This window comes from Pangasianodon hypophthalmus, chromosome 28, assembly GCF_027358585.1.
Source record: "Pangasianodon hypophthalmus isolate fPanHyp1 chromosome 28, fPanHyp1.pri, whole genome shotgun sequence".
In the NCBI taxonomy this organism is placed as follows: Eukaryota; Metazoa; Chordata; class Actinopteri; order Siluriformes; family Pangasiidae; genus Pangasianodon; species Pangasianodon hypophthalmus.
Genome location: NC_069737.1, coordinates 10,400,756 through 10,421,849, shown reverse-complemented (window position 1 = coordinate 10,421,849; position 21,094 = coordinate 10,400,756). Strand labels below are relative to the sequence as shown.

Genomic DNA, 21,094 nt, shown 5'->3' with positions numbered 1-21,094 from the left:
ATGCACTTGTTAGCAATGGGTGTGCCTGAAACACCTGAACTCAATAATTATTAGGAGTGTTCACATATCTTTGACCATATAGTGTACATTCAGACTGTGTAATCATGTGCAATAGCAATATTCTGTTAAGCAGACTGACATAACTGATGTAACTGATATATATGATATAACTACAAAGAACATTTCATACAATTTAAATTATAGGTTAAATAAAGTGAGTTCTTTCAGAAATGGTTTTTCTGCCCACTCCTGGGAAGATTGGCAACTGTCTTGAAGGCTCTCCATTTGTAAACAATCCTTTGGAGATGGCCAGGATGAGCAGTAATAATTGCTTCTCTGAGCTCATGGCTGATATCCTTTCTCCTTAGCATGATGTAGACACACACATGAGCGCTTCAGAACAGCAAACTGCCAAAAGTTCTGTTTTTCTGTTTTTATAGAGGTAGTCACACTTCTTGATGATTAACTAATCTTGTGCACTTCATTAACAGCTGGCTGCTAATTACTTTCTTATTGATTGTGGAAGTAGGAAGGGTGTACTTATTTTTTCCCACCTGTTTTCTGAATATTGGATTACTTTTTTGAAAAAAATAACTACATATTGAAATTTGTTGTGTTCGTTTGTTGTCACCTGAGGTTATGTGTTTGTTTATAGAAGTTGCTGAGGACCACACAATTGTTAGATTATTTTATATAAATAAAATATGTTATGTTAATGTATGTTTTTTATAGATATAAAAACTCTACACAATCCTGTTAAAATGGAAGTTTTTTGAAGTAAAAGAATGACACTAAGATAAATCATGTCAGATCTTTTCCCACCTTTAAGTGAAAAACAATAAAAAAACTTACAATAACCTAGTTGCACAAGTGTGCACACCCCTAAACTAATACTTTGTTGAAGCACCTTTTGATTTTATTACGCCACTCAGTCTTTTTTGGTAAGAGTCTACCAGCATGACACATCTTGATTTTGCAATATTTTCCCAGTCTTCCTTGCAAAAACATTCTAGATCCATCAAATTGTGAGAGCATCTCCTGTGCACAGCCTGCTTCAGGTCACCCCACAAATTTTTAGTTGGATTCAGGTCTTGGCTCTGGCTAGGTCATTAAAAAATTTTGATCTTCTTTTGGTTAAGCCATTCCTTTGTTGGTTTAGATGTATGCTTTGGGTCACTGTCATACTGAATGGTGAAATTCCTTTTCATCTTTAGCTTACTAACAGACACCTGAATGTTTTGCACTAAAATCGGCTGGTATTTGTAGCTATTCATGATTCCCTCCACATTGATAAAAGCCCCAGTTCTGGCTGAAGAAAAGCAGCCCTACATGATGCTGTCACCACCATGCTTCACTGTAGGTATAGTGTTCTTTTGTTGATGTGATTTTTTTTTTTTTTGCGCCAAACATACCTTTCGGAATTATAAAATTATAATACCTTTTGGAATTGGTCTCATCAAACCATAATATATTTTGCCACATGGTTTGGGGTGATTTAGTTGGGGTGTATGTTTTTTGTGAGAACCTGCTTCCGTCTAGCCACCCTACCCCATAGCCAAGGCATGTGAAGAATATGAGAGATTGTTGTCACATGCAGAGAGTAATCGGTACTTGTCAGATATTCATACAGCGCCTTTAATGTTGCTGTAGGTCTTTTGGCATCCTCCCTGGTAAGTTTTTGTCTTGTACTTTTGTAAATTTTGGGGGAATGTCCTGTTCTTGGTAATGTCACTGTGGTGCTCCATTTTCTCCACTTGTTGATGATGGCCTTCACGGTGTTACAGGGTACATTTCCTAATGTTTTGGAAATTCTTTTATACCCTTCTCCTGATAGATACCTTTCAACAAATGAGATACCGTACATGCTTTGTAAGTTCTCTGCAGTGCATGGCTTCAGCATCAGATGAAACCAAGAAGATGTCAAGGAAATCCTACAGAAACATCTTATCTTTATTTGGGGTTAATCAGAATAATTTCATTGATGAAATGTGTATGATAATTACTTTTGAACATGAGATTGAATGTGATTGGTTCATTCTGAACAAAGCCACATCCCAATTATAAAAGGGTGTGCACACTTATGCAACCAGGTTATTGTAACTTTTTTCCCCCCCTCAAATTGTTTTTGATTTAATTTTTATATGTTGTAATTTTATATTGAGGGTGGAAAAAGTTCTGACATGATTTATGTTGGTTTCATTTTTTTCTTACATTACAAAACCTGCATTTTAACAGGAGTGTGTAGACTTTTTATATCCACTGTATTTAGGCCCTGATAAATAAAAACATTGAATTGAAGGAGGGTGTACTTTTTTTTTCCCATGACTGTAATGTATTATGTATTATTGTTTTAAATTGAATGTAGCCTTTAATGGTGTCCAAACCTATATGGAAAGGGCCGGTTTGGGTGCAGGTTTTCATTCCGACCAAGCAGAAGCCACACCTGAGTCTACTGAAAGCCAAGATAAACCAATTAAACAGGTGGAATCAGGTGTGGCTCCTGCTTGACTGGAATGAAAACCTGCACCCACGCACTTTGTGGATGAGAGTGGACACCCCTGCTTTAATGTAATACATACCGGAGGTCCTGGTGGTCCTGGGTGTCCTCCACTCTGTACAAACACAGCAAAATATAATATAAATATGCTAACTTGCATGTTTTTATTTTGAAATGTATGACTTTCTTTAGATGATGATTCATTGCTTCATTTTTAGTAACTACTTCCTCCAGGTCAGGGTCACAATGGAGCCAGAGCCAACAGGTGTGACGTGGGAATGCATCCTGGATGGGACGTACCATGCTCACAAAGTTTGCACGCTCTTTTAGAACTAGGGGCAATTTAGAGGCAGGACTGGGGATCGAACCTAGGTCTCCGGCATGCGGGACGGACGTTTTACCGTTGAGCCACAGGGAGGCGGTAAACCAACGATGCAAATGCCGAGGTAGTGCACAAGAATATTAATTAAGTCAAGAAAATAACACAAGGGCAAAACGGGGAGAAACAAGAAGGTAATGGATCTCAAAAAAGACAAAAAACAAGGCGAGGGCGCTAGAAAAAACACAGAAGATATTAACTCGAGAGAGGCGACGAAAAAAACAACAGGGGCTTAGGAAACAACAATAACCAAGTGGGGAACAAAGGCAAAAGGGACGACTTAAATACACAGAACGGGAACAAGACACAGGTGAAAGCAATGAAACCAATTACAACAAAGAAAACTAAGGCTGGGCGACATCTAGTGGGGAAAAAAACATAACACAACAAAAAAACACAGAAAAAGGACCAAAACTCTGACAATTGGCATGTTTTGGGTAGTAGAAGGAAACTCAAGAGCCCAAAAGAAAGGGTGACAAGGGGTTATCATCCAAAGAAAGTCTTGTATTTTCCAAACAACTTTCTGGATAGGGAAGCGAACTTGTATTTGACATTGTATTATCTTGCATTATGTGCTATGTAGTAATGTTTACCTATTATATGGAGGTATTTAGGGAGAATTTTTTAACAGTGCAAACAGTGCGTAAATCACATGAATATATAGAAAACAATAAAGAAAATGTCTTATATCTCTATGTAAACAGTCTTGAACTATCTTTGCTAAATCAAATCAAATAATTTAAAATGATGCTTTTCACATAAAAAGTACTTTTCACATGTGATTATTTTCAAACCAAAGAATTAAAAAACAGACCTGAAGCTTGTATAGACTGCTCATTCCATTCCCATCCATATAGGGGACACCCTGCAAAAAAGCAATTACATTTAGCTGACAATCTTTGCGCTTTAAGCCCTGCTATCAGGCCACTCCTTTGCAGAGAAAAAGTTAAAGATTCCTTACATGCTGATGATTTACAGTCATACAGTTATGTGAGTGTTGACTCATAATCACACTATCCAGTGTCACCCAGAAGAAGATGAGTTCCTGTTTGAGTCTAGTTCCTCTCAAGGTTTCTTACTCATGTCAACTCAGACTGTTTCCTTAGCTCATTTATGACAATGGGTCTACTTTATCAATCTTTTAGTAAAATTGTGTGTAAATGTTGTGTAAGCCAAACCAAACTAAAAATTATCTGCTCGATTAACAAAAGTTTTGAAAAATGTTGATTTTCTTTGTACTCGCGTGTATAAGTTCATCAGTGCCAATTACCTATAAATAAAGTGCACGCACAGAACAGCTTAATTTTAATTGATGATGCCCACAACACTTTGAAAATAAAAAGATAAGTAAACAATAAAAAATACTTTCTCATAGGAAGAAGTGTAAGTTATTTTGAGTCACATCTATGCAAATAAAAATATTGCAGCTCCTGTAAAAGGCCAACGTCTGGAGCCAAATTACAGAAAAGTTTAATTCTAACTAAGTGAGGTGAAAAGAAAGTGGCTTGACATGAAAATGGATAAATATATTTCTACTGTACTCAGGTATTCATGGACACCAAGCCCATCACACGATTTTTTTTCTTTATTAAATAACTAGTCTTATTTGCCTTAACTTAAGGATTTATCTTGGCTTGCTTCCTTGAATTTTTTAATATATAATATTTCCCATTCATGTGATTAATATAAAATGGCTGGGTTTCACAAAATTTTCAATAAATTTGTGTGAAAGTGAAATGCATAATCTATTTATACTTGACAGTGTATATAAAAGTTATTTTGTTTTCTTGTGCATAAAATTACATCTGCTCAGGAGCATGAGTAGGATACAAATGTTTTCCCGTAATTACAGGGTTTTCATGAATACCAAATTTCTTGTGTAAATGCTCATACGAACGATTTATCAATAAATCCATTCAGATCCAGCTTGATAAATAAGGCCCAATATCCATTGTACTATATAAATAATATTGAATCGAATTTAATTGAAATAATGGTACAAAGGCTACTGCTAAAAAGTAGGGTATCTGATTTAAAATGTAGGTGATAAATCTGCTAACTGTCCTCAAATCAGCACTGTGGTGGAGAGTATGTATTACTCAAGTGACAGAAATGACTCAACAGAAAAGAGCTTGTTTGATTTACTGTTCCACAGCAACAGCCAGGTACACATATTCAAGACAGAGTACACAGAAGAAGAACTGCAGCATTAAGAAGACCAAATAGAGCTTAAATATAGACCTCACCAGACTTAAACACAAAAAACTAAATGAAATAATACAATACTTAATGCAGAGAATCCAAAGAAAGAATGCAGATGTTCCCAAGCCAAGGTAGTAATAATTGATAGTGGTCTGGTGAGTGGTTGTGGAACTGCAAAGGCAGTACACTCAAAAGCTTGGACTTGAGATTTAGGTGGAATTTCACATGGAGACTTCAGCTAGTTGATAATGGATTTCTGCAGCTGAAGACCATACATTCAATTGATAGTGACATTAGGAGTGATTATAGCTTTGTAAAGGGGAAGAAATCTGAGAACTTGAGCTATAATTCTGAGAAGAAAGTATTATCTGGAAGTCTTTAACAGAGGCATGGAAAGATCTAGAGATGAGATTGAATCCTGGCCAGAGTGCAAGATATATGATATGACATGAATATGACATGACATTTTCAGTTCAAGTAAGCATCTTCAGCCCGTTCCATATGTGGAGGAAGCAGCAATGCTTAGAATTTTCTTTCAAGCTTGTTGGGTGAGATATTGAAGATTTAGAAACGGCTCTTTTTGAGGTGCCAAGGGTCTGAGTTTCAGGTGTCAGGTATAGCAGTAAATTTTTTTATTAATCATAGGGATATGAGGTGTCTTTGATTGATGCGACGGACAATTGCTTAATTATCTGAGTGGATTAGAATTACTCTGTCTGGCCACTCATGCCTCCAAAGAAAGGCAGCGAATATAGGACATACAGTAACTTCTAACTTGAGGACTTTCCTGAGTGAGGATGGTGGTGTCACCAAGCCAGAGAGAAGCAAACCAACAACCACTCAAACTGATGGACAGACTGGCATCAGTATGGTGTTGTGAGGTGTTGTAAGTCATCCTATCAAAGAGAAGAGGCAGGAGAAGAGCTACAGTGCCAAGGAAAAACTACCTCAAATGGTGCTAGGACAAATAAACCGTGGAAAGAAACAAGGCTCACCTCTGTCTGGCACTCTAAATTATTTAGTAACTGTAAATATAAGTTAATATATGTCATATACGCTCACCAGGCACTTCATTAGAAACAATATACTAATACTGGGTAGGACCTCTCTTTGCTCTCAGAACAGCCTTAGTACTTCATGGCATGGATTCCACAAGGTGTTGGAGACATTGCTTTGAGATTCTGGTCCATGTTGACATTATAAAATTGCTGCAGATTTGTAAGCTGTAGATTGATGCTCTAATCTTCAGCTGTACAGGTCCAGTGAGCCTGTGTCCACTGTCACTGCAGAACTGCTGCTCACTGCATGTTTATTTTCCTGCACCATATTGTGTAAACTCTGGGTGAAAATCCCAGGAGATCAGCATTTTCTGAATCACTCAAACTAGCTCTTCTGGCACACATTACTTGACCTGTATTTACATTGAAGCTCTTGACCTGTATCTGCATGCTTTTATTAATTGTGCTACTGCCACATGATTAGTTGATTGGATAATTGCATGGGTGAGCATGTGCACTGGTGTTCCTAATAAAATGGCCAGTGAGTGTATATTAGTGGCTAGTGATATTATAATTTAGTGGCTAGCAGTAAAGATTTAAACATGCTGGATATGATTTGATGCACGATCAGTTGGGTTAAGGCCTGGTGATTGACTTGGCCAGTTTAAAACTTTCTACTTTTTTCCCCTGATGTAATCGTTTGTTGTGTTGGCAGTGTGTTTGGGTCATTGTCTTGCTGCATGATGAAGTTCCTCCCAATTACATTGGAAGAACTTCTCTGTAAATTGGTAGACAGAATATATCTGTAGACTTCTGAATTCATTCTGCTGCTACCATCATGAGTTACATCATCAACAGACAAGCCATGACAATACCTCCACGATGCTTGAACAATGGGCTTGTATGTTTTGGATCATGAGCAGATCCTTTCTTTCTCCACATATTCACTTTGGTAGAGGTTAATCTTGGTTCCAGAACTTTTGTGGCTTATCTCTTTATTTCTTTACAAATTCCAATTTGGCCTTCCGATTATTACTGCTGATGAGTGGTTTGCATCTTGTGGCTCTATATTGCCTCTATATTCCTCTATATTTCCTCTATATTTCTGCTCTTGAAGTCCTCTTCAAATGGTAGATTGTCATACCTTCCCCCCTGCCATCCTGAGGTTGCTGGTGATGGCTCTAATTGATTTTCCCTCTTTTCACAGCTTCAAAATGGCTTGCTTTTGCTTTTTCCATTTGGATACACGGACTTTGGATTGACGCTTGACGATTGTGAGTTCAATTACATATATCCGTTTATGTTGACTGTGCCAACCATGCCTGGGATCATCCATAAATGATTTTCCTAAAGCTTTGACCTATGTCCCACTCTAGGCATCTCACTGTCAAGAGTAATTTTTGGATTAGCCTCTCTCACAGAGAGGTCAATGTCTGCAGGCTGAAGTAATTGCTCCCACATAAGCTCCTGTAGGTATATGCCTGTGTATGCTGTGCACAAAGCAGTGTCATAAGATCTCACCCAGACAACAGCAGTGGGCCTGAACATAGCACTTCATGAAGCCACCAGTGACATGATGCCAGTGACAATGGTATACATATGGTCAGGCCAAGCCATCTGTAGAAATGTGCTGCAAGCTTAGGTGTGGCGCAGAAGCTCATTATCCACCTAGGTCCTAGTTCTAGACACTGCCTGACCGAGCACAATTCTGTAGTATAGCTTGGGATCACTCAGAGCTGAAGCTGTGTATATAGTGGAAACCAGTTTTCTTGGTGGTTAACCACAATGAGTGCATGTCCTGATGGGCAAAAAACCCACTGCTCTAATAGAATGGCCCCGCAGGGTGAATGAGGAATACATAAAAGAACCTCTTGCTATACATAGCTTCTGCTTAACGTCACTGGTTTTAGCTGAGCCAATTCTCCAAGCCAAGATGTCCATTTTAAAGGCTGTGTCTCTAAAATTCTCACAATTCTCTGCTGGACATGTGGGCTGTCGACACTTAGAAGATGGTTAATATTGCCAGTCTAGAAACTTTATACAGGACTGGAATGGTAGGGCCAAATCTTTTGTTTTTTCTATACCAATATCTGAAGACATTTGGGTTTGAGATCAAAAGATGAATATGAGACGATATCATTCATTTCAATAATGATACATCTAGATGTGTTAAACAACTTAGAACATGGCACCTCTTGTTTGAACCCACCAATTTTTCAAGTGATCAAAAATATTGGAACATGTGACTGACAGGTGTTTCTTAATGCCCTAATGTGCCCTGTTAGATTGATTGTTTTTACAATTAATAGCTCTGAATGCTGCTCTGGGTTTGAGCACTGGGTTTCGCCTGTGAAGAATGTATTTATTGTTAAAAAGGATAAACCAACATGAAGACCAGATAGCTGTCTATAGGAGAAAAGCAAGCCATTCTGAAGCTGAGAAAAGATGAAAAACTGATCAGAGCCATTGCACAAGCATTGGCATAGCCAGTACACCAATTTGGAATGTCCTGAAAAAGAAAGAAACCACTCATGTGCTAACAACCAGACATCGAACAGGTTGGCCAAACCCAAAAAACAAGAGTCAGTGGCATCAACAACAACCTTCACAGAGCAAGGGTGAAGGTATCACAATCCACCATTCAAAGATGACTTTGAGAGTAGAAATATAGAGGCCATATCACAAGATGCAAACCACTCATCAGCAGTAAGACTTGGAACTGTCCAGACTGGAATTTGCAAAGTAATACAGAGATGAGCCACAAAAGTTCTGGAACTAAAATTAACCTCTACCAAAGTGATGAAAAGACCCAAGTGTGGAGAAAGGAAGGATCTGTTCTAAAACATACAAGCTCATTGGTCAAGAATGGTAGAGGTAGCGTCATGGAGTGGGCTTGCATGGCTGCTTCGGGAATGGGCTCACTAATCCTTATTGTTGATGTAACTCTTGATGGTAGCAGCAGAATGAATTCAGAAGTCAACAGAAACATTCTGTCTAAAAGTTTATAGAGAAATGCATCCAGTCTAATTGGGAGGAACTTCATCATGCAGCAAGACAATGATCCAAAACATACTGCCAACAAAACAAAGGACTTCATCAGGGAAAAAAAGTGGAAGGTTTTAGACTGGCCCAGTCAATCACCAGACCTTAACCCAAACCCAGGTGTTCTTTGTTTTCAGTGGTTTCTCGCTTTAGTCTCCCCTTCAGCAGGTGAACTACTGAAGAGGAGACTAAAGCGAGAAACCGCCCAAAACAAAGAACAACTGAAAGAAGCTGTGGTACTTGCCTGGAAAAGCATCACAAAAATAGAAAGCAACAGTTTGGTGATGTTTGTGGGTCACAAGCTTGATGCAGTTATTGCAAGCAAGGGATATGCAACCAAATATTAAGTGTTATTTATGTCAATTTACTTTAAGACTGTCTGTTCCAATACTTTTGCTCACTTAAAATTTGGGTGGTCTGCCACAAAAGCTGTGATGTTCTAAGTTGTTTAACACATCTACATGTAACTATCAGATAATGAAAACTGAAATTATGATCTGTCATCTCATATTCATCTTTTGATCTCAAACCCAAATGTCTTCAGTGTATAGCAAAAACAAAAGAATGATGGGATTGTATTTCAATTAAATTTTATTTATATTGTGCTTTTACCAATGGATAATCACAGATATATCAGGATGAGCCTCTTCAGATGATGGCTACGAGCTCTCCCTGCATGTGGTTTCTAATCCAACATCAAGCTCTCAGCTGAGCCATATCTGATGCTCAGCTATTTATTCACTCTTAGAGAAACTATAAGCTCTTTTTGCATCATTTTTATCTCCTAACATGCCAAGCCTGGCACGCAGAGGGACACCATCCCTGACCATAATTGTGAGGTAAGTGTCATAGTGATCCAATGATTAATCCAATAGTTAGCCTGCAAAACTGAGAAAAACACAGCTCATTAGAAATAAGATTAACATATTAAGTTAATTTGAATTTAATATGAGGCTGAATATAATATCACCAGCTTTGTAGGACAGGTCACTCTGTAGCTCGTACTGAAGTTACAACCTGTCTTGCAGTTATATTCAAACTCTTAACATGTGTTCAAGGTGAGAAGTAGAAAGGGAATGTCTGCCATTACTGATGGCTTTTTATAGTATGATCACCATATGACTTAGTGTCAAAGGTTCTCAGCATGTGTGCCCACACACATAAGAAGGTATCCAAATGTTGAAACATTGCCCAATGTTTTATACAATTGTATCAATCACATACATTTTGAAGAAATAAAATATATAAATATAATGTTGTAATTATAATGTTACATTGTCGTATAAAATTAACTTGAGTTCTTAAAGTGAACTTTGTAGTAAACTAATTAAATAAGTGCAATAAATGCTTTTGTAAAGAAAAAGCACTGCTTGTAGCTTTTTGTGCTGATACGGAAAAAATGTTGCCCAGCAATGCAGTCATTTTTACCTATAAATTGGGTTAAAAAAATCATCCCAGCATACTTGGTCAACATCCTAACCCTAACTTGCTGGGTTAAAATACCTCTACTGGGTTGTTCCATATTTACACAAAGTGCTGGCTTTCCAAAATGACCCAAATTGGGTTATTTGTAACCCAGCAAATTTTAGTGTGAAGGAGAAAAATAGGGAGAGAGAGAGAATAAGGTTGAGATGAAAGGTAGTGTGGGATTACAAAGGGGAGAACTTGTGATGGGAGAGATAAGTGTAAGATGAAAGAGAGAGGGTAACTTTAGAAAGTGAGAAAAAACAGCGGAGAGAGAGAGTACAGAAAATTAAAATGCGGAGACAATGGAGAAGCAGAAGCAAAAAGCACTGAAATATAGAGACAGGTACAGCAGGCGGGACAAATTCTTCACAAAGTCATTGCACTGAAAACATGCTGATATAGTGATATCATTGTACTTTTGGTGGGGATGAATCTTGGTAATATATTTTTTTTGTGTAGTGCTTTTGGTAGGGCTGAGTCATGGTAATATTTCAACAACAATGTCACAAAACAGCTTTTGAAAAATCTGGACATTGAGGTAAGGAAAACTTGAATCAACATGTAGTAGAAATCTTGAGAGGAACCAAACTCAAAAACCTTGTGCAGTTTGGCAGTGGTCCAGTCTGTAATCGAGGAGATCATCACCATTTTGTTTTTCATTAACAAATTGCTAGTTCCCAAAATTGCTGAGGTTTAAAGATGCAATAGTTCTGGATAAACAAAATAATCAGTATCATAGGTGTTCTTCAGGGCACTTAGCTCATTCCCCAAACTGAAATTAGTCAGTGGATCAATTTCTGTGTAATGCTCTTTAGCAGATTTTAGTATTGTTATTATTATTATTATTATTATTATTATTAATGTACTAACTTTTATTATTAGGCAATAATGATGATGGTGATGATAACAACAACATTTATAATAACAATTATTATTATTTTTATTATTATTATTATTATTATTATTATTATTATTATCAATCACTCAAATCCTGATTAAACTTACAGGAGGTCCAGGATGTCCAGGCCTGCCTGGTGGACCCTTGCTGCCCTACAAAACACATGCAAATAAGAGTTAACAGACCCAAAACATTACAACACATGCACATATTCAACAATATGTAAGATACATAAGCTAGCTGAGTGAGATAGACTAGCTAGACAAATCTTTGACAGTATGAAAGCTCTGTATTAAACTTAAGATGTCCCTTTGATGTTTGGTAGAGCTTGTCTTTTGTGTTAAATATATCCTAGATTATATAAATTATAGGTAACACTCAAGATAATGTGTAAGGGGCATCTTTGCTAGAAAACTAACTATGTAGCTAGAAACATGAAGGAATTAACATACTGAAACCCAAACAGCATTTGGCTAAGTTAGCCAGTCAGTTAACTTTACCTTTCTTTATATACCAATTGAGGTGGTCGCTTAAGCATAGCTCACTTGGTTCGTTAACATAATAGTTAAATGCATTCCTCAGATATGGTAGGTCGACATGGTTTTATGTAACTGCTGAAATATGGTATATTATGTAATATGGTACCTTTACTTGGCAGCCAAAAAAAGATCACACAACTGGGGCAATTTTTAATCTTCTAGATCGATGACTAAATAAATCCCAAAGGCTCTCTGTAGTATGCTTGTGTGGAAATATCTAAAACAAGTGTAATATCTGCTAAAATTCAAATAACAGTGACAAAGCCTACGGAAAAAATTAAGTAAGTGCAACACTTCAACATTATGTGGCCCAGGTTTTGTAATTGTTTTTTTAAGAATGAAAAATAATCTATATGGCCAAAAGTTTGTGGAGACCTGCCCATCACACCCATTTGTGCTTTTTGAACATCCCATTCCAGATTTAGCCTGCCCTTTGCTTTTGGGAAGGCTTTCCACTAGGTTTTGGGGCATGGCCATGGGGATTTGACCAGCCACAAGACCATAAGTGAGATTTGGCACTGATGTAAGGTGAGAAGGCCTGGGGCATTGTAAGGAAATTAGCTGTTTAGGTTAAGCTGATGTATTCTCCACCAAAATATGTAGGAGATTAGCAGATCAGCTCAGAAGGGGGAATTTGTAAACTTAATATTTTAATAGCTGATCAACTATTCGTCCAGCGATAAGTTGAAACGAGTGTGTTTATTAATTGTGTATGGGATATTACCTCTGTGGCCACCGGCAATAATATCCTAAATATAGTGAAACACTATATTAAGAGCACTGTAACAAGATCGGCAGTTTAAGGCAATAAATTTGAAGCACAGAGACACAAGACACTGGCCTTTAAAAATCAGACGAGACTTTATTACTATTCTAAAACACAGAAACTAATCTAACACAAACACACACACACACACACATAAACAGGGGTAAAAAATGGCTTTGAAAAGAGAGTGAATGGAATTCCAAGTTTCTAGCAGTTTCTCAGACCATGACCTGAACGAACCGTCAACTTATCAGTTTAATTTAACATTCGCTTCGTTTAGAAGGGCTTTAAACTTGTATTAAATGCACCAGTTCAGCGAGAATCTGGAGGTACTATACTTGCGTTTGTGTTGCCAGGGATTCCCTCATTGCGTTGTTGTTTGGAAGGAGTTTCCAGCGATGTTGATTGGTTGGTGGTCTGGTTGGCCTCAAAAGACCAATGGGGAAGATAAACAGAGTGAGGCGCGAACCCGGCAGAGTCTCGTAGGTGGGTTGCAAAACTTTGTTGAATGGTTCACAGCGGTGCGAAGGCGAGAGTTGGAGGCTTTGCAAGATCCAGTCTAGATGCGGAGTCTCAGCGCAAGCGTGATCTCCTCGTGAAGAAATTCTAAAGCTCTTGGTTGATGAGACTTCCTTCAGATGTGGATGGAGACTCTCTTGAGCTGTTAGTTGAAGAGAACTCCTTGAAGATGTTGGTAGAGGCTTTCTGAAGATGTTGATGGACTCTTGCTGTGTTGGATGAGACTCTTGCAAAGATGTGGTGGATGAGACTCAGAGTTTCCTTTGTGTCAGGGGGTTTTAACCCTTTTGAGTTGGGCTGACCCCAAAGTGTTTGCTCCAATCAGCAGGATCTTGGGGCAGGGTGTAAACTGTATTCTTCTCCTCTGACACTAATTAACATTCTGGTCTCTGAGTTATGTGCTCTGCAAACTTTGCACAAGTAACATGCATGTAATACATTGTACTCAACTTCACATTATACCAACCCTTAGGAAATTCGATAGCGATCACACACATACCAAACATGACATACCTGCTGTTATTGATACACACACGAACACCTATGATCCCTGTTAAACAATCAAAAAGCATCATAATGACCTGGTGGCTATAAGCATGACACATATACGGAATGACATTAAAAGAGGCAAAAAGTTTCCAAACTGTGGTGCATCATCTTAAAAGTCATTGTCCTTACGGGAGATGTAAAGTAGCCTTATGTAGTCTGTTAAAGCTGGGTTCTGTGGAATGTGTGAAGGGTGGTGAACTTTGTGTTTCTAAGGAGAACAAAGGTCTCATTCCATGAGGGTCCTTGGGTGAGTCCCCCCCCCTCTTCCTGTAGTTATCAGTTTTACCATTGTGTTGGGTGAGCCATCTTGGTCTTGGCCGACGGCTTAGATCAATGAGTTTGACAGAGGTTCCTCTTGGCTGAGAGGGTTCGTCCTCTGGTCAGGGATGTCCTATCAGTTGCCGATTGCTCACAGGACAGTTGAAATCCAGCAATCAGTAACCAGGTCTGGAAGCAGGATTCCTAGCTTTATGGCTTCTTTGCTTTCCTTGCCTGTTCGCTTCAGATCCTACAGCATAGTCAGCATTCCAGTTCACACCCAAAGGTGTTCAGTGGGGCTGAGGTCAGGGCTGTATGTAGGCCACTCGAGTTCTTACACTCCAACCTTGGCACACTATGAACCTTGCTTTGAGCATAGGGGTTTTGTCGAACATGTTTGGGCTAGGCCCCTTAATTCCAGTGAAGGGAAATTGTAATGCTACAACATACAAAGACATCCTATACAACTGCGCAATTTCAACATTGTAGAAAAAGTTGGGGAAGGCCCACATATAGGTGTGATGGTCAGGTGTCCACAAATGTTTGGCCATATAGTGTAGAACAGAATTGAAAACAGAACGGATTTAGTTGTGTCAATTGTAGACATTTGTAAAGTAATTACTAAAGTAGTTTTTCAACTGACGGCTTATTAACACTTTTTTTAAAGCTTGCCAGAAAGATTAGAATAGATACCATTGGGACTTATCCCGTGGGAAGCCACAAAAAAGTTGTGAGGTTTTTACTTTCCTGTGATGTAGGCTAGGATATATAGTGCACAAGTATGAAGCTTGTGGGACAAACAAAGATAATGTTCATTAACATGAATGTGCAGAAGTCCTTACTAACTGCCTGGTCAGGGTCGCAATGATCTCATACCAGTTTATATTAATATATTTATTTTATATGTTTATATTTTAGAACCACCAGTAGAACCACCTAAATTCATCAGAAAATATTGCAGGTAGGTACAAACAAAAATAATAACTGCTGCAAATACAGATCTTAATAGGTGGCATAATATTTGTTTTTATGTCTATAACCAGGGTTTGCTCCAGTAGCCTGACCTAAACAGCCCACAGTCTTACTGAGCTCCAAAACTTCCAAGAGCCCACTGCCTTACTGAGCTCCAAAATTAAACCATATTTCTCTATAAACTGGCCTGAAAATCACAAAAGAAATATGCTTTTGTTTATAGAGCTGCCACTCCATAATGGCCACTCAGACCATGCACAGTGCACAGGGCAACATATCTCTGCTGGGGTCTCAATGTAATCATTTAATTAATTGAAAAAACTATATGATATTGTACATTGATTGTACATATTTTTTGCTGTTCTTAAATGAATGCTCTCCAGTGTTATTAAAAGAAAAAAAAATCATATGGGCATTATAATGAAAAGGTCCCCATTTGAACTAACAGCAGCATCGTGTTCCAATTTCATAGTAGATTCTGTTAGCATGTCCAGCAACTTTTCTGATCTTTATGGCATGCAACAAAACCCAAAAACTAAAGTAAATCTTACTATAAACACTAGTGAAAGATAGTTAGCTAGCTTACTCAGCCACATTAAATAAAAAGCTTGCCAGAAAGTTTCACAGGGGACATTACACATTACGACACATTAGGACCCGATCTTGACTTGGCCTCGACCCACTTAAGAGTCTGACTTGATTTGATCTCGGCTAGTCCTGGTCTTCGAATTGACAATGGCAGTCTTGACTATAGCCCTATGAATTATGAACTCAGGTGAAGTGGTTAAGGTAGAGGAACTGTACATGTTCAGCAGTTGAATAGTTATGTTCTGCAAATTGCTATTTTTTTTATAATTTGTGAAAAAATCATGTCTTTCATGCAGCCTTGTTTGGTTTGTTTTTCATTGTTTTAGTGTCTTCCACTGTTTCCAGCATAGTAGTAGAGTTAAAAAAAAAAAGAAAAAAAATTGGGCTAATGTTGCAGCCTTATGCTAAAACGCTTTAAGTTTTTTTCACATCAATCTATACTCCATACCCCATAATGACAAAGCAAAAAAACTGATTTGTGATAACTTTGCAAATTTATTAAAAAGAAAAAACTGAAATATTACATTGACATAAGTATCCAGACCATGAGCTAAATTTCAAGTGTCATAGCAAAGGGTCTGAATACTTATGTCAATGCGATATTTCAGTTTATATAAGGTCTAACAGCTGAAAATGCATATCAGAGCAAAAACCAAGCCATGAGGTTAAAGATTGTGCCAAGGCACAGATTTAGTGAAGGCTACAAAAAATTTCTGCTGCATTGAAGGTTTCCAAGAGCACAGTAGCCTCTATAATTCTTAAATGGAATAAGTTTGGAACATCAAGGACTCTTCCTAGAGCTGGCCGCCCGGCCATACTGAGCATTCGGGGGAGAAGGGCCTTGGTAAAAGAGGTGACCAAGAACCCTAAGTTCACTCTGGTTGAGCTCCAGAGATCATGTGTGGAGATGGAAGAAACTTGCAGAAGGTCAATCATCACTGCAACATTCCACCAATCTGAGCATTATGGAAGAGTGGCCATATGGAAGCCTCTCCTCAGTGCAAGACATATGAAAACTTGCTTGGAATTCACAAATACATTTCAAATTTCATGTTTTCATGCTTTCTTATGCCTTGTGCTGAGGAGATAGCCTTCAAGACAGTTGCCAATCTTCCCAGGAGTGGGTGTCTCAGGAAATTCAGTCCAAAGTCAGACTGTTTATTGCTCAGAGACATAAAGAAAAACCCAAGAGCTATATCATGTGACAGAACAAGTATGGCTTTCATGGAAGGGTGGCTAGGGAAAGGCCCTTCTCTCCAAAAATGAATATGGCAGCATCTGAGCAAACCAGAAGAGTTCTGGAACCATTTCCTTTGGACCGATGAGCCCAATGTGGAGATGTTTGGTCATCGTCTACTGTACCTTATTTGGCGAAAACCGAACACAGTTACCAAAAACACCTCATACCAAATGTCAAGCATGGTGGTGGAGGGGTGATGGTTATTTGTTTGTTTATAGAAGCAATTGTTTCCCTGATAAATAAAAACATAGAATTAAAGGAGGATATATTTAAGTAAGGATCTGTGCGTAAGGATCTGTGCAACTTTGACATGGGCCAAATTGTGATGGCTAGACGACTTGGATTAGAGCATCTCCAAAATGGAAGGTCATGTGGGGTGTTCCTGGTATGCAGTGTTTAGTACAGACCAAAATGGTCCAAGGAAGGATAATTGGTGAACCGGCTGCAGGGTCGTGGGTGCCCAACGCTCATTGATGCGCGTGGGGAGCAAAGGCTAGCCCATAGCACAAATTGCTGAAAAGGTCAATGCTGGCTATTATAGAAAGGTGTCAGAACACACAGTGCATTGCAGCTTACTGCATATGGGGCTGTGTAGCTGCAGACCTGCCAGAGTGCCCATGCTGACACCTGTCCACTGCCAAAAGGCTGGTTGCATGTGCATTGCTAATCTGAGGAAGAGATGGCACCAGGATGCCAGAAGGCAAGCAGGTGGAAGCAGTGTGATGCTCTGGGCAATGTTCTGCTGAGAAACCTTGGGTCCTGGCATTCATGTGGATGTTACTTGGACACGTATCTACCTACCTAAACATTGTTGCAGACCAAGTACACCCCTTCATGGCAGACACCACAGCACACCTTCAGAGGTGTTGTGGAGTCCATGCTTCGACGGGTCAGAACTGTTGCGGTGGCACAAGGAGGAAAGAAACTCAGGGGAGTTATTGAGGCCGAGAACAAATGAGAAACTAAAGGCATAAACTTAGGACCGTCAAGAGAGAAACCTCTGACTGCTTGCTACAGACAGCAAACCTGGAAACTATTTTTTTCCCTCATTGAGGCTTGGGTCCAGAATATGTCGAGCAGGAACCCATGATCTCTCCTCTGGACCATAGTCTTGCTAGTCCACAAGGTATTGACACCCGTTACAGACCGGATGATAGTCCAAGAGACACAGATTGGTTTATGCTGGGGCCCCTGCAATGAGAAGGAGTGCCTGAGGAGGATGGGCTTTGGCTGGAGAGAGCAGACTGCAAAGAACTGGGCTGAGACATGAATGGTGGGGATCAGTTTCATGGACGGATTAAGTTGAAGATGGTATGAGACAGGGTTGACCTGTCTCACAGCCTTGAAGGGTCCCACATACTGTGGAGCTAGCTTCCTAGAGTCCACATGCAAGACGAGATCTCTAGCTGACAGCCATATTCACTGACCGGGATGGAAAGAAGGCCGTACTGATTGGCAGGAGGCTGCCCTCAAGGCAGACCAGGGTTTCTTCCAGGAGCATCAGCAAAGATGCACCAGAAGTGCCGTAGCAGGAACCCCTACTTCTCTTGCTTGGGAAACAGTGGTGCTGGATATCAGCGGATACAGACAGTACATAAAACAAGCTTTTTTCAAGCTTTACATGCAGGTGGTTATCCAAGAGCAGGTGAAGCACTCACATGCTAAATGTGCTCTTCATGGGTTTTACTGATGAGGATGTCATCCAAGTAAACAAATATATAATGGTTCAGGGCATCTCTCAGGTCCTCATTAATGAACTGAGCCTGAGGTCAGAGGGCATGATGAAAGTGGTCTTCATCCCCTTGCCTGATCTGGATCAAGCTGTATACATTGTGGAGATCCAGCTAAGTAAAAATAGCAGCTTCCTGCAATGACTCAAAAGTTGAGGCCATGAGAATAAAGGGGTATTAGTCCATAACGGTGATCTCGTTGAGACCCTGTTAATCAATACAGGGGTGCAGCCTCATCTTTCTTGGCCATAAAAGATAATAATAAACTACCCCTGCAGGGGAGGATGCTGGCCATATGAAACCAGTCGCTAATGCCACCTGGATGTAAGCCCCCATAGTTTCCTGCCCTGGGCCAGAGAGGGAGAAGAGTCTACCATGAGGAGGACATGTGCCTGGCATAAGGTTAATGGTACAGTCATATGGCCGATGGGGCAGGAGACTCTCTGCCTTTCTTTCGTGAGTCGAAGTATTCAGGAAGTACTCCAGATAGGTTGGGATTTTGGACAGAATGCAGGAAGGTAAGGGTCTTGATAAGTTCCATGGCACTTAGTTCCACAAGATGCACCAGAAGTGCCGTAGCAGGAACCCCTACTTCTCTTGCTTGGGAAATGTTAGGTGTGAGTGCAATGGGCCAGTAGTCATTCAGGCAGAACACAGATGATTTCTTCAGCACAGGAATGAAGATGGTTGTCTTGCAGCACACAGGGACAACTGCTTGACTCTGGGAAATGTTGAAGATGTCTGTGAGGACATCTGCAAGTTAATCAGCACATTCCCTGAGCACCTGGCCAGGTATGTTGTCAGGACCTGCTGCTTTCCATGGGTTAACTCTGGATAGATTCTTCTTGACGTCTACTGCAGACAGACAAAGTACTTGGTCAGTGGGAGCTTGAGAGGTCTTCCCTGCTGGCATGTTGTTCTGTGCGTTGAACCATGCATAAAAATCTTTCCAACACAGACAAGCGGTGTAGCTTTGTCTGTGCCACATACGCTTTGTATCCTTGGTGTTTAGGAAGTGACCGTGGATTCTTTCCGCATAGTTGTGCTTCACCTCTCTGATAGCCCAGGACAGATTGGCCCTTGCTGTGCGGTGGGTTGCTTTGTCATCAGACCCGAAGGCAGTGTGCTAAAAACAGTCCTGAAGCACTGAGATGGCTCCCTCTGACCAGGTTCTCACCTGTTTCAGAACCGGTTTGGCACATTTAGAAGTGGTCTGTATGCTGGGATTAGCATAACAGAGATGTGCTAATCCCAGTATCGGGGCAGGGTGCAGCCTTGTAAGTACCATGAATGTTTGTGTAAACAAGGCCTAAAGTGTTTGTTGAATCGGTCACAAAATCAACATGCTGGTGGGATATTGGCAGCACTGATTTCAGGTTTGCATGGTTAAAGTCCCTGGTCGCAATGAAAAATCTGTTGGGGTGCACCTGTCTGTAAATTACTGATAGCCCCGTAGAGTTAGCCCATCCTTTGTGTTAGCACCAGGTGGAATGTACACCGTGACAAGGACCATGGTACTAAATTCTCTAAGGAGGTAGTATGGCCAGAACTTCACAGACACTCCAGCGGTGATGAACAGTGGATCGAGACCAATATACAGACCACCACTGCAAATCTTACCAGACAGGTGCTGCTATCCTGTTGGCACAATGTGCAGTGTGAAGGCAGGGGCATGGTCGAGCACCAATTTGTGAATGGAGGGTGGAGCTGGGAAGACTGAGAGTTAAGGACATACACCTGTGGGGGGATTTTACTAATGAGTGTTCTGTGTTTCAGTGAGCAGTGGCAAGGATAAAAGGGGATGAGAAAAGAGCCACGAGAAAGAAAGCGAAGCAGTACAGAGCCATGCATGTGTGTATATACTTAGTGAAATAAAATCGCTGAAATGCGAAGAAAAAGACTGAAAATAAAAGGACCCCATTTGAGTTGTACTAAGCCTGCCTCCCGTCTGCTCATTTCTGGTCAAACCCAGAAAACCCTTTGGAAATTGAGGAAGATGTGTCATAGATTCCATCTCCAATCTCCAAGATGGGACTGCAGGATGACCCAGAAGGCTTTATTGAACTCTTCGAGCATGCCGCAGTAGCATGGGGCTGGCCAGACACTCAATGACCTTGGCCGCTGGTTCGCATTTGCCCAACAGCTCTGAGACACCTGTCAAAGGTGGCTGCTGACAGAGGAGTGCAGTGCCGAAGACATAGTCAACCTAGTGGTGCTGGAGCAGTAGCCCAGCTCCCGGGAGGATGGAGGAATGAGTCCAGTGCCACTGTCCGGCGTTGCTAGAAGAGGCAGTCCAACTGGCAAAGGACCACATGGCGGTGTATCCAGGTGCAGGCTAGCCCCCCTTCTTCCTTTCTCTTGTTCTTCCCCTTTTTCTCCCTGCACTTTCCATCCCTGCACCAAGGAATTGGGGGCCATTTCCCCCAATACCAGTCCCCTGAACCTGGGTT

The 21,094-nt window shown here is 40.2% G+C and overlaps 1 protein-coding gene across 11 annotated transcripts in view; it reads right to left on the bottom strand.

The window, feature by feature from the left end:
- LOC113544364 (collagen alpha-1(XIX) chain) overlaps positions 1-21,094 on the bottom strand; it is a 270,413-nt gene that overhangs the window by 50,622 nt on the left and 198,697 nt on the right. For all 11 annotated transcript variants that reach the window (XM_053230917.1, XM_053230913.1, XM_053230916.1 and 8 more), the window contains 3 exons: positions 11,591-11,635; positions 3,691-3,741; positions 2,580-2,612 (listed from right to left, as the gene is read on the bottom strand). In XM_053230917.1, coding sequence (XP_053086892.1) covers positions 2,580-2,612; positions 3,691-3,741; positions 11,591-11,635 — 129 coding nt within the window. The remainder of the gene's footprint in view (positions 1-2,579; positions 2,613-3,690; positions 3,742-11,590; positions 11,636-21,094) is intronic.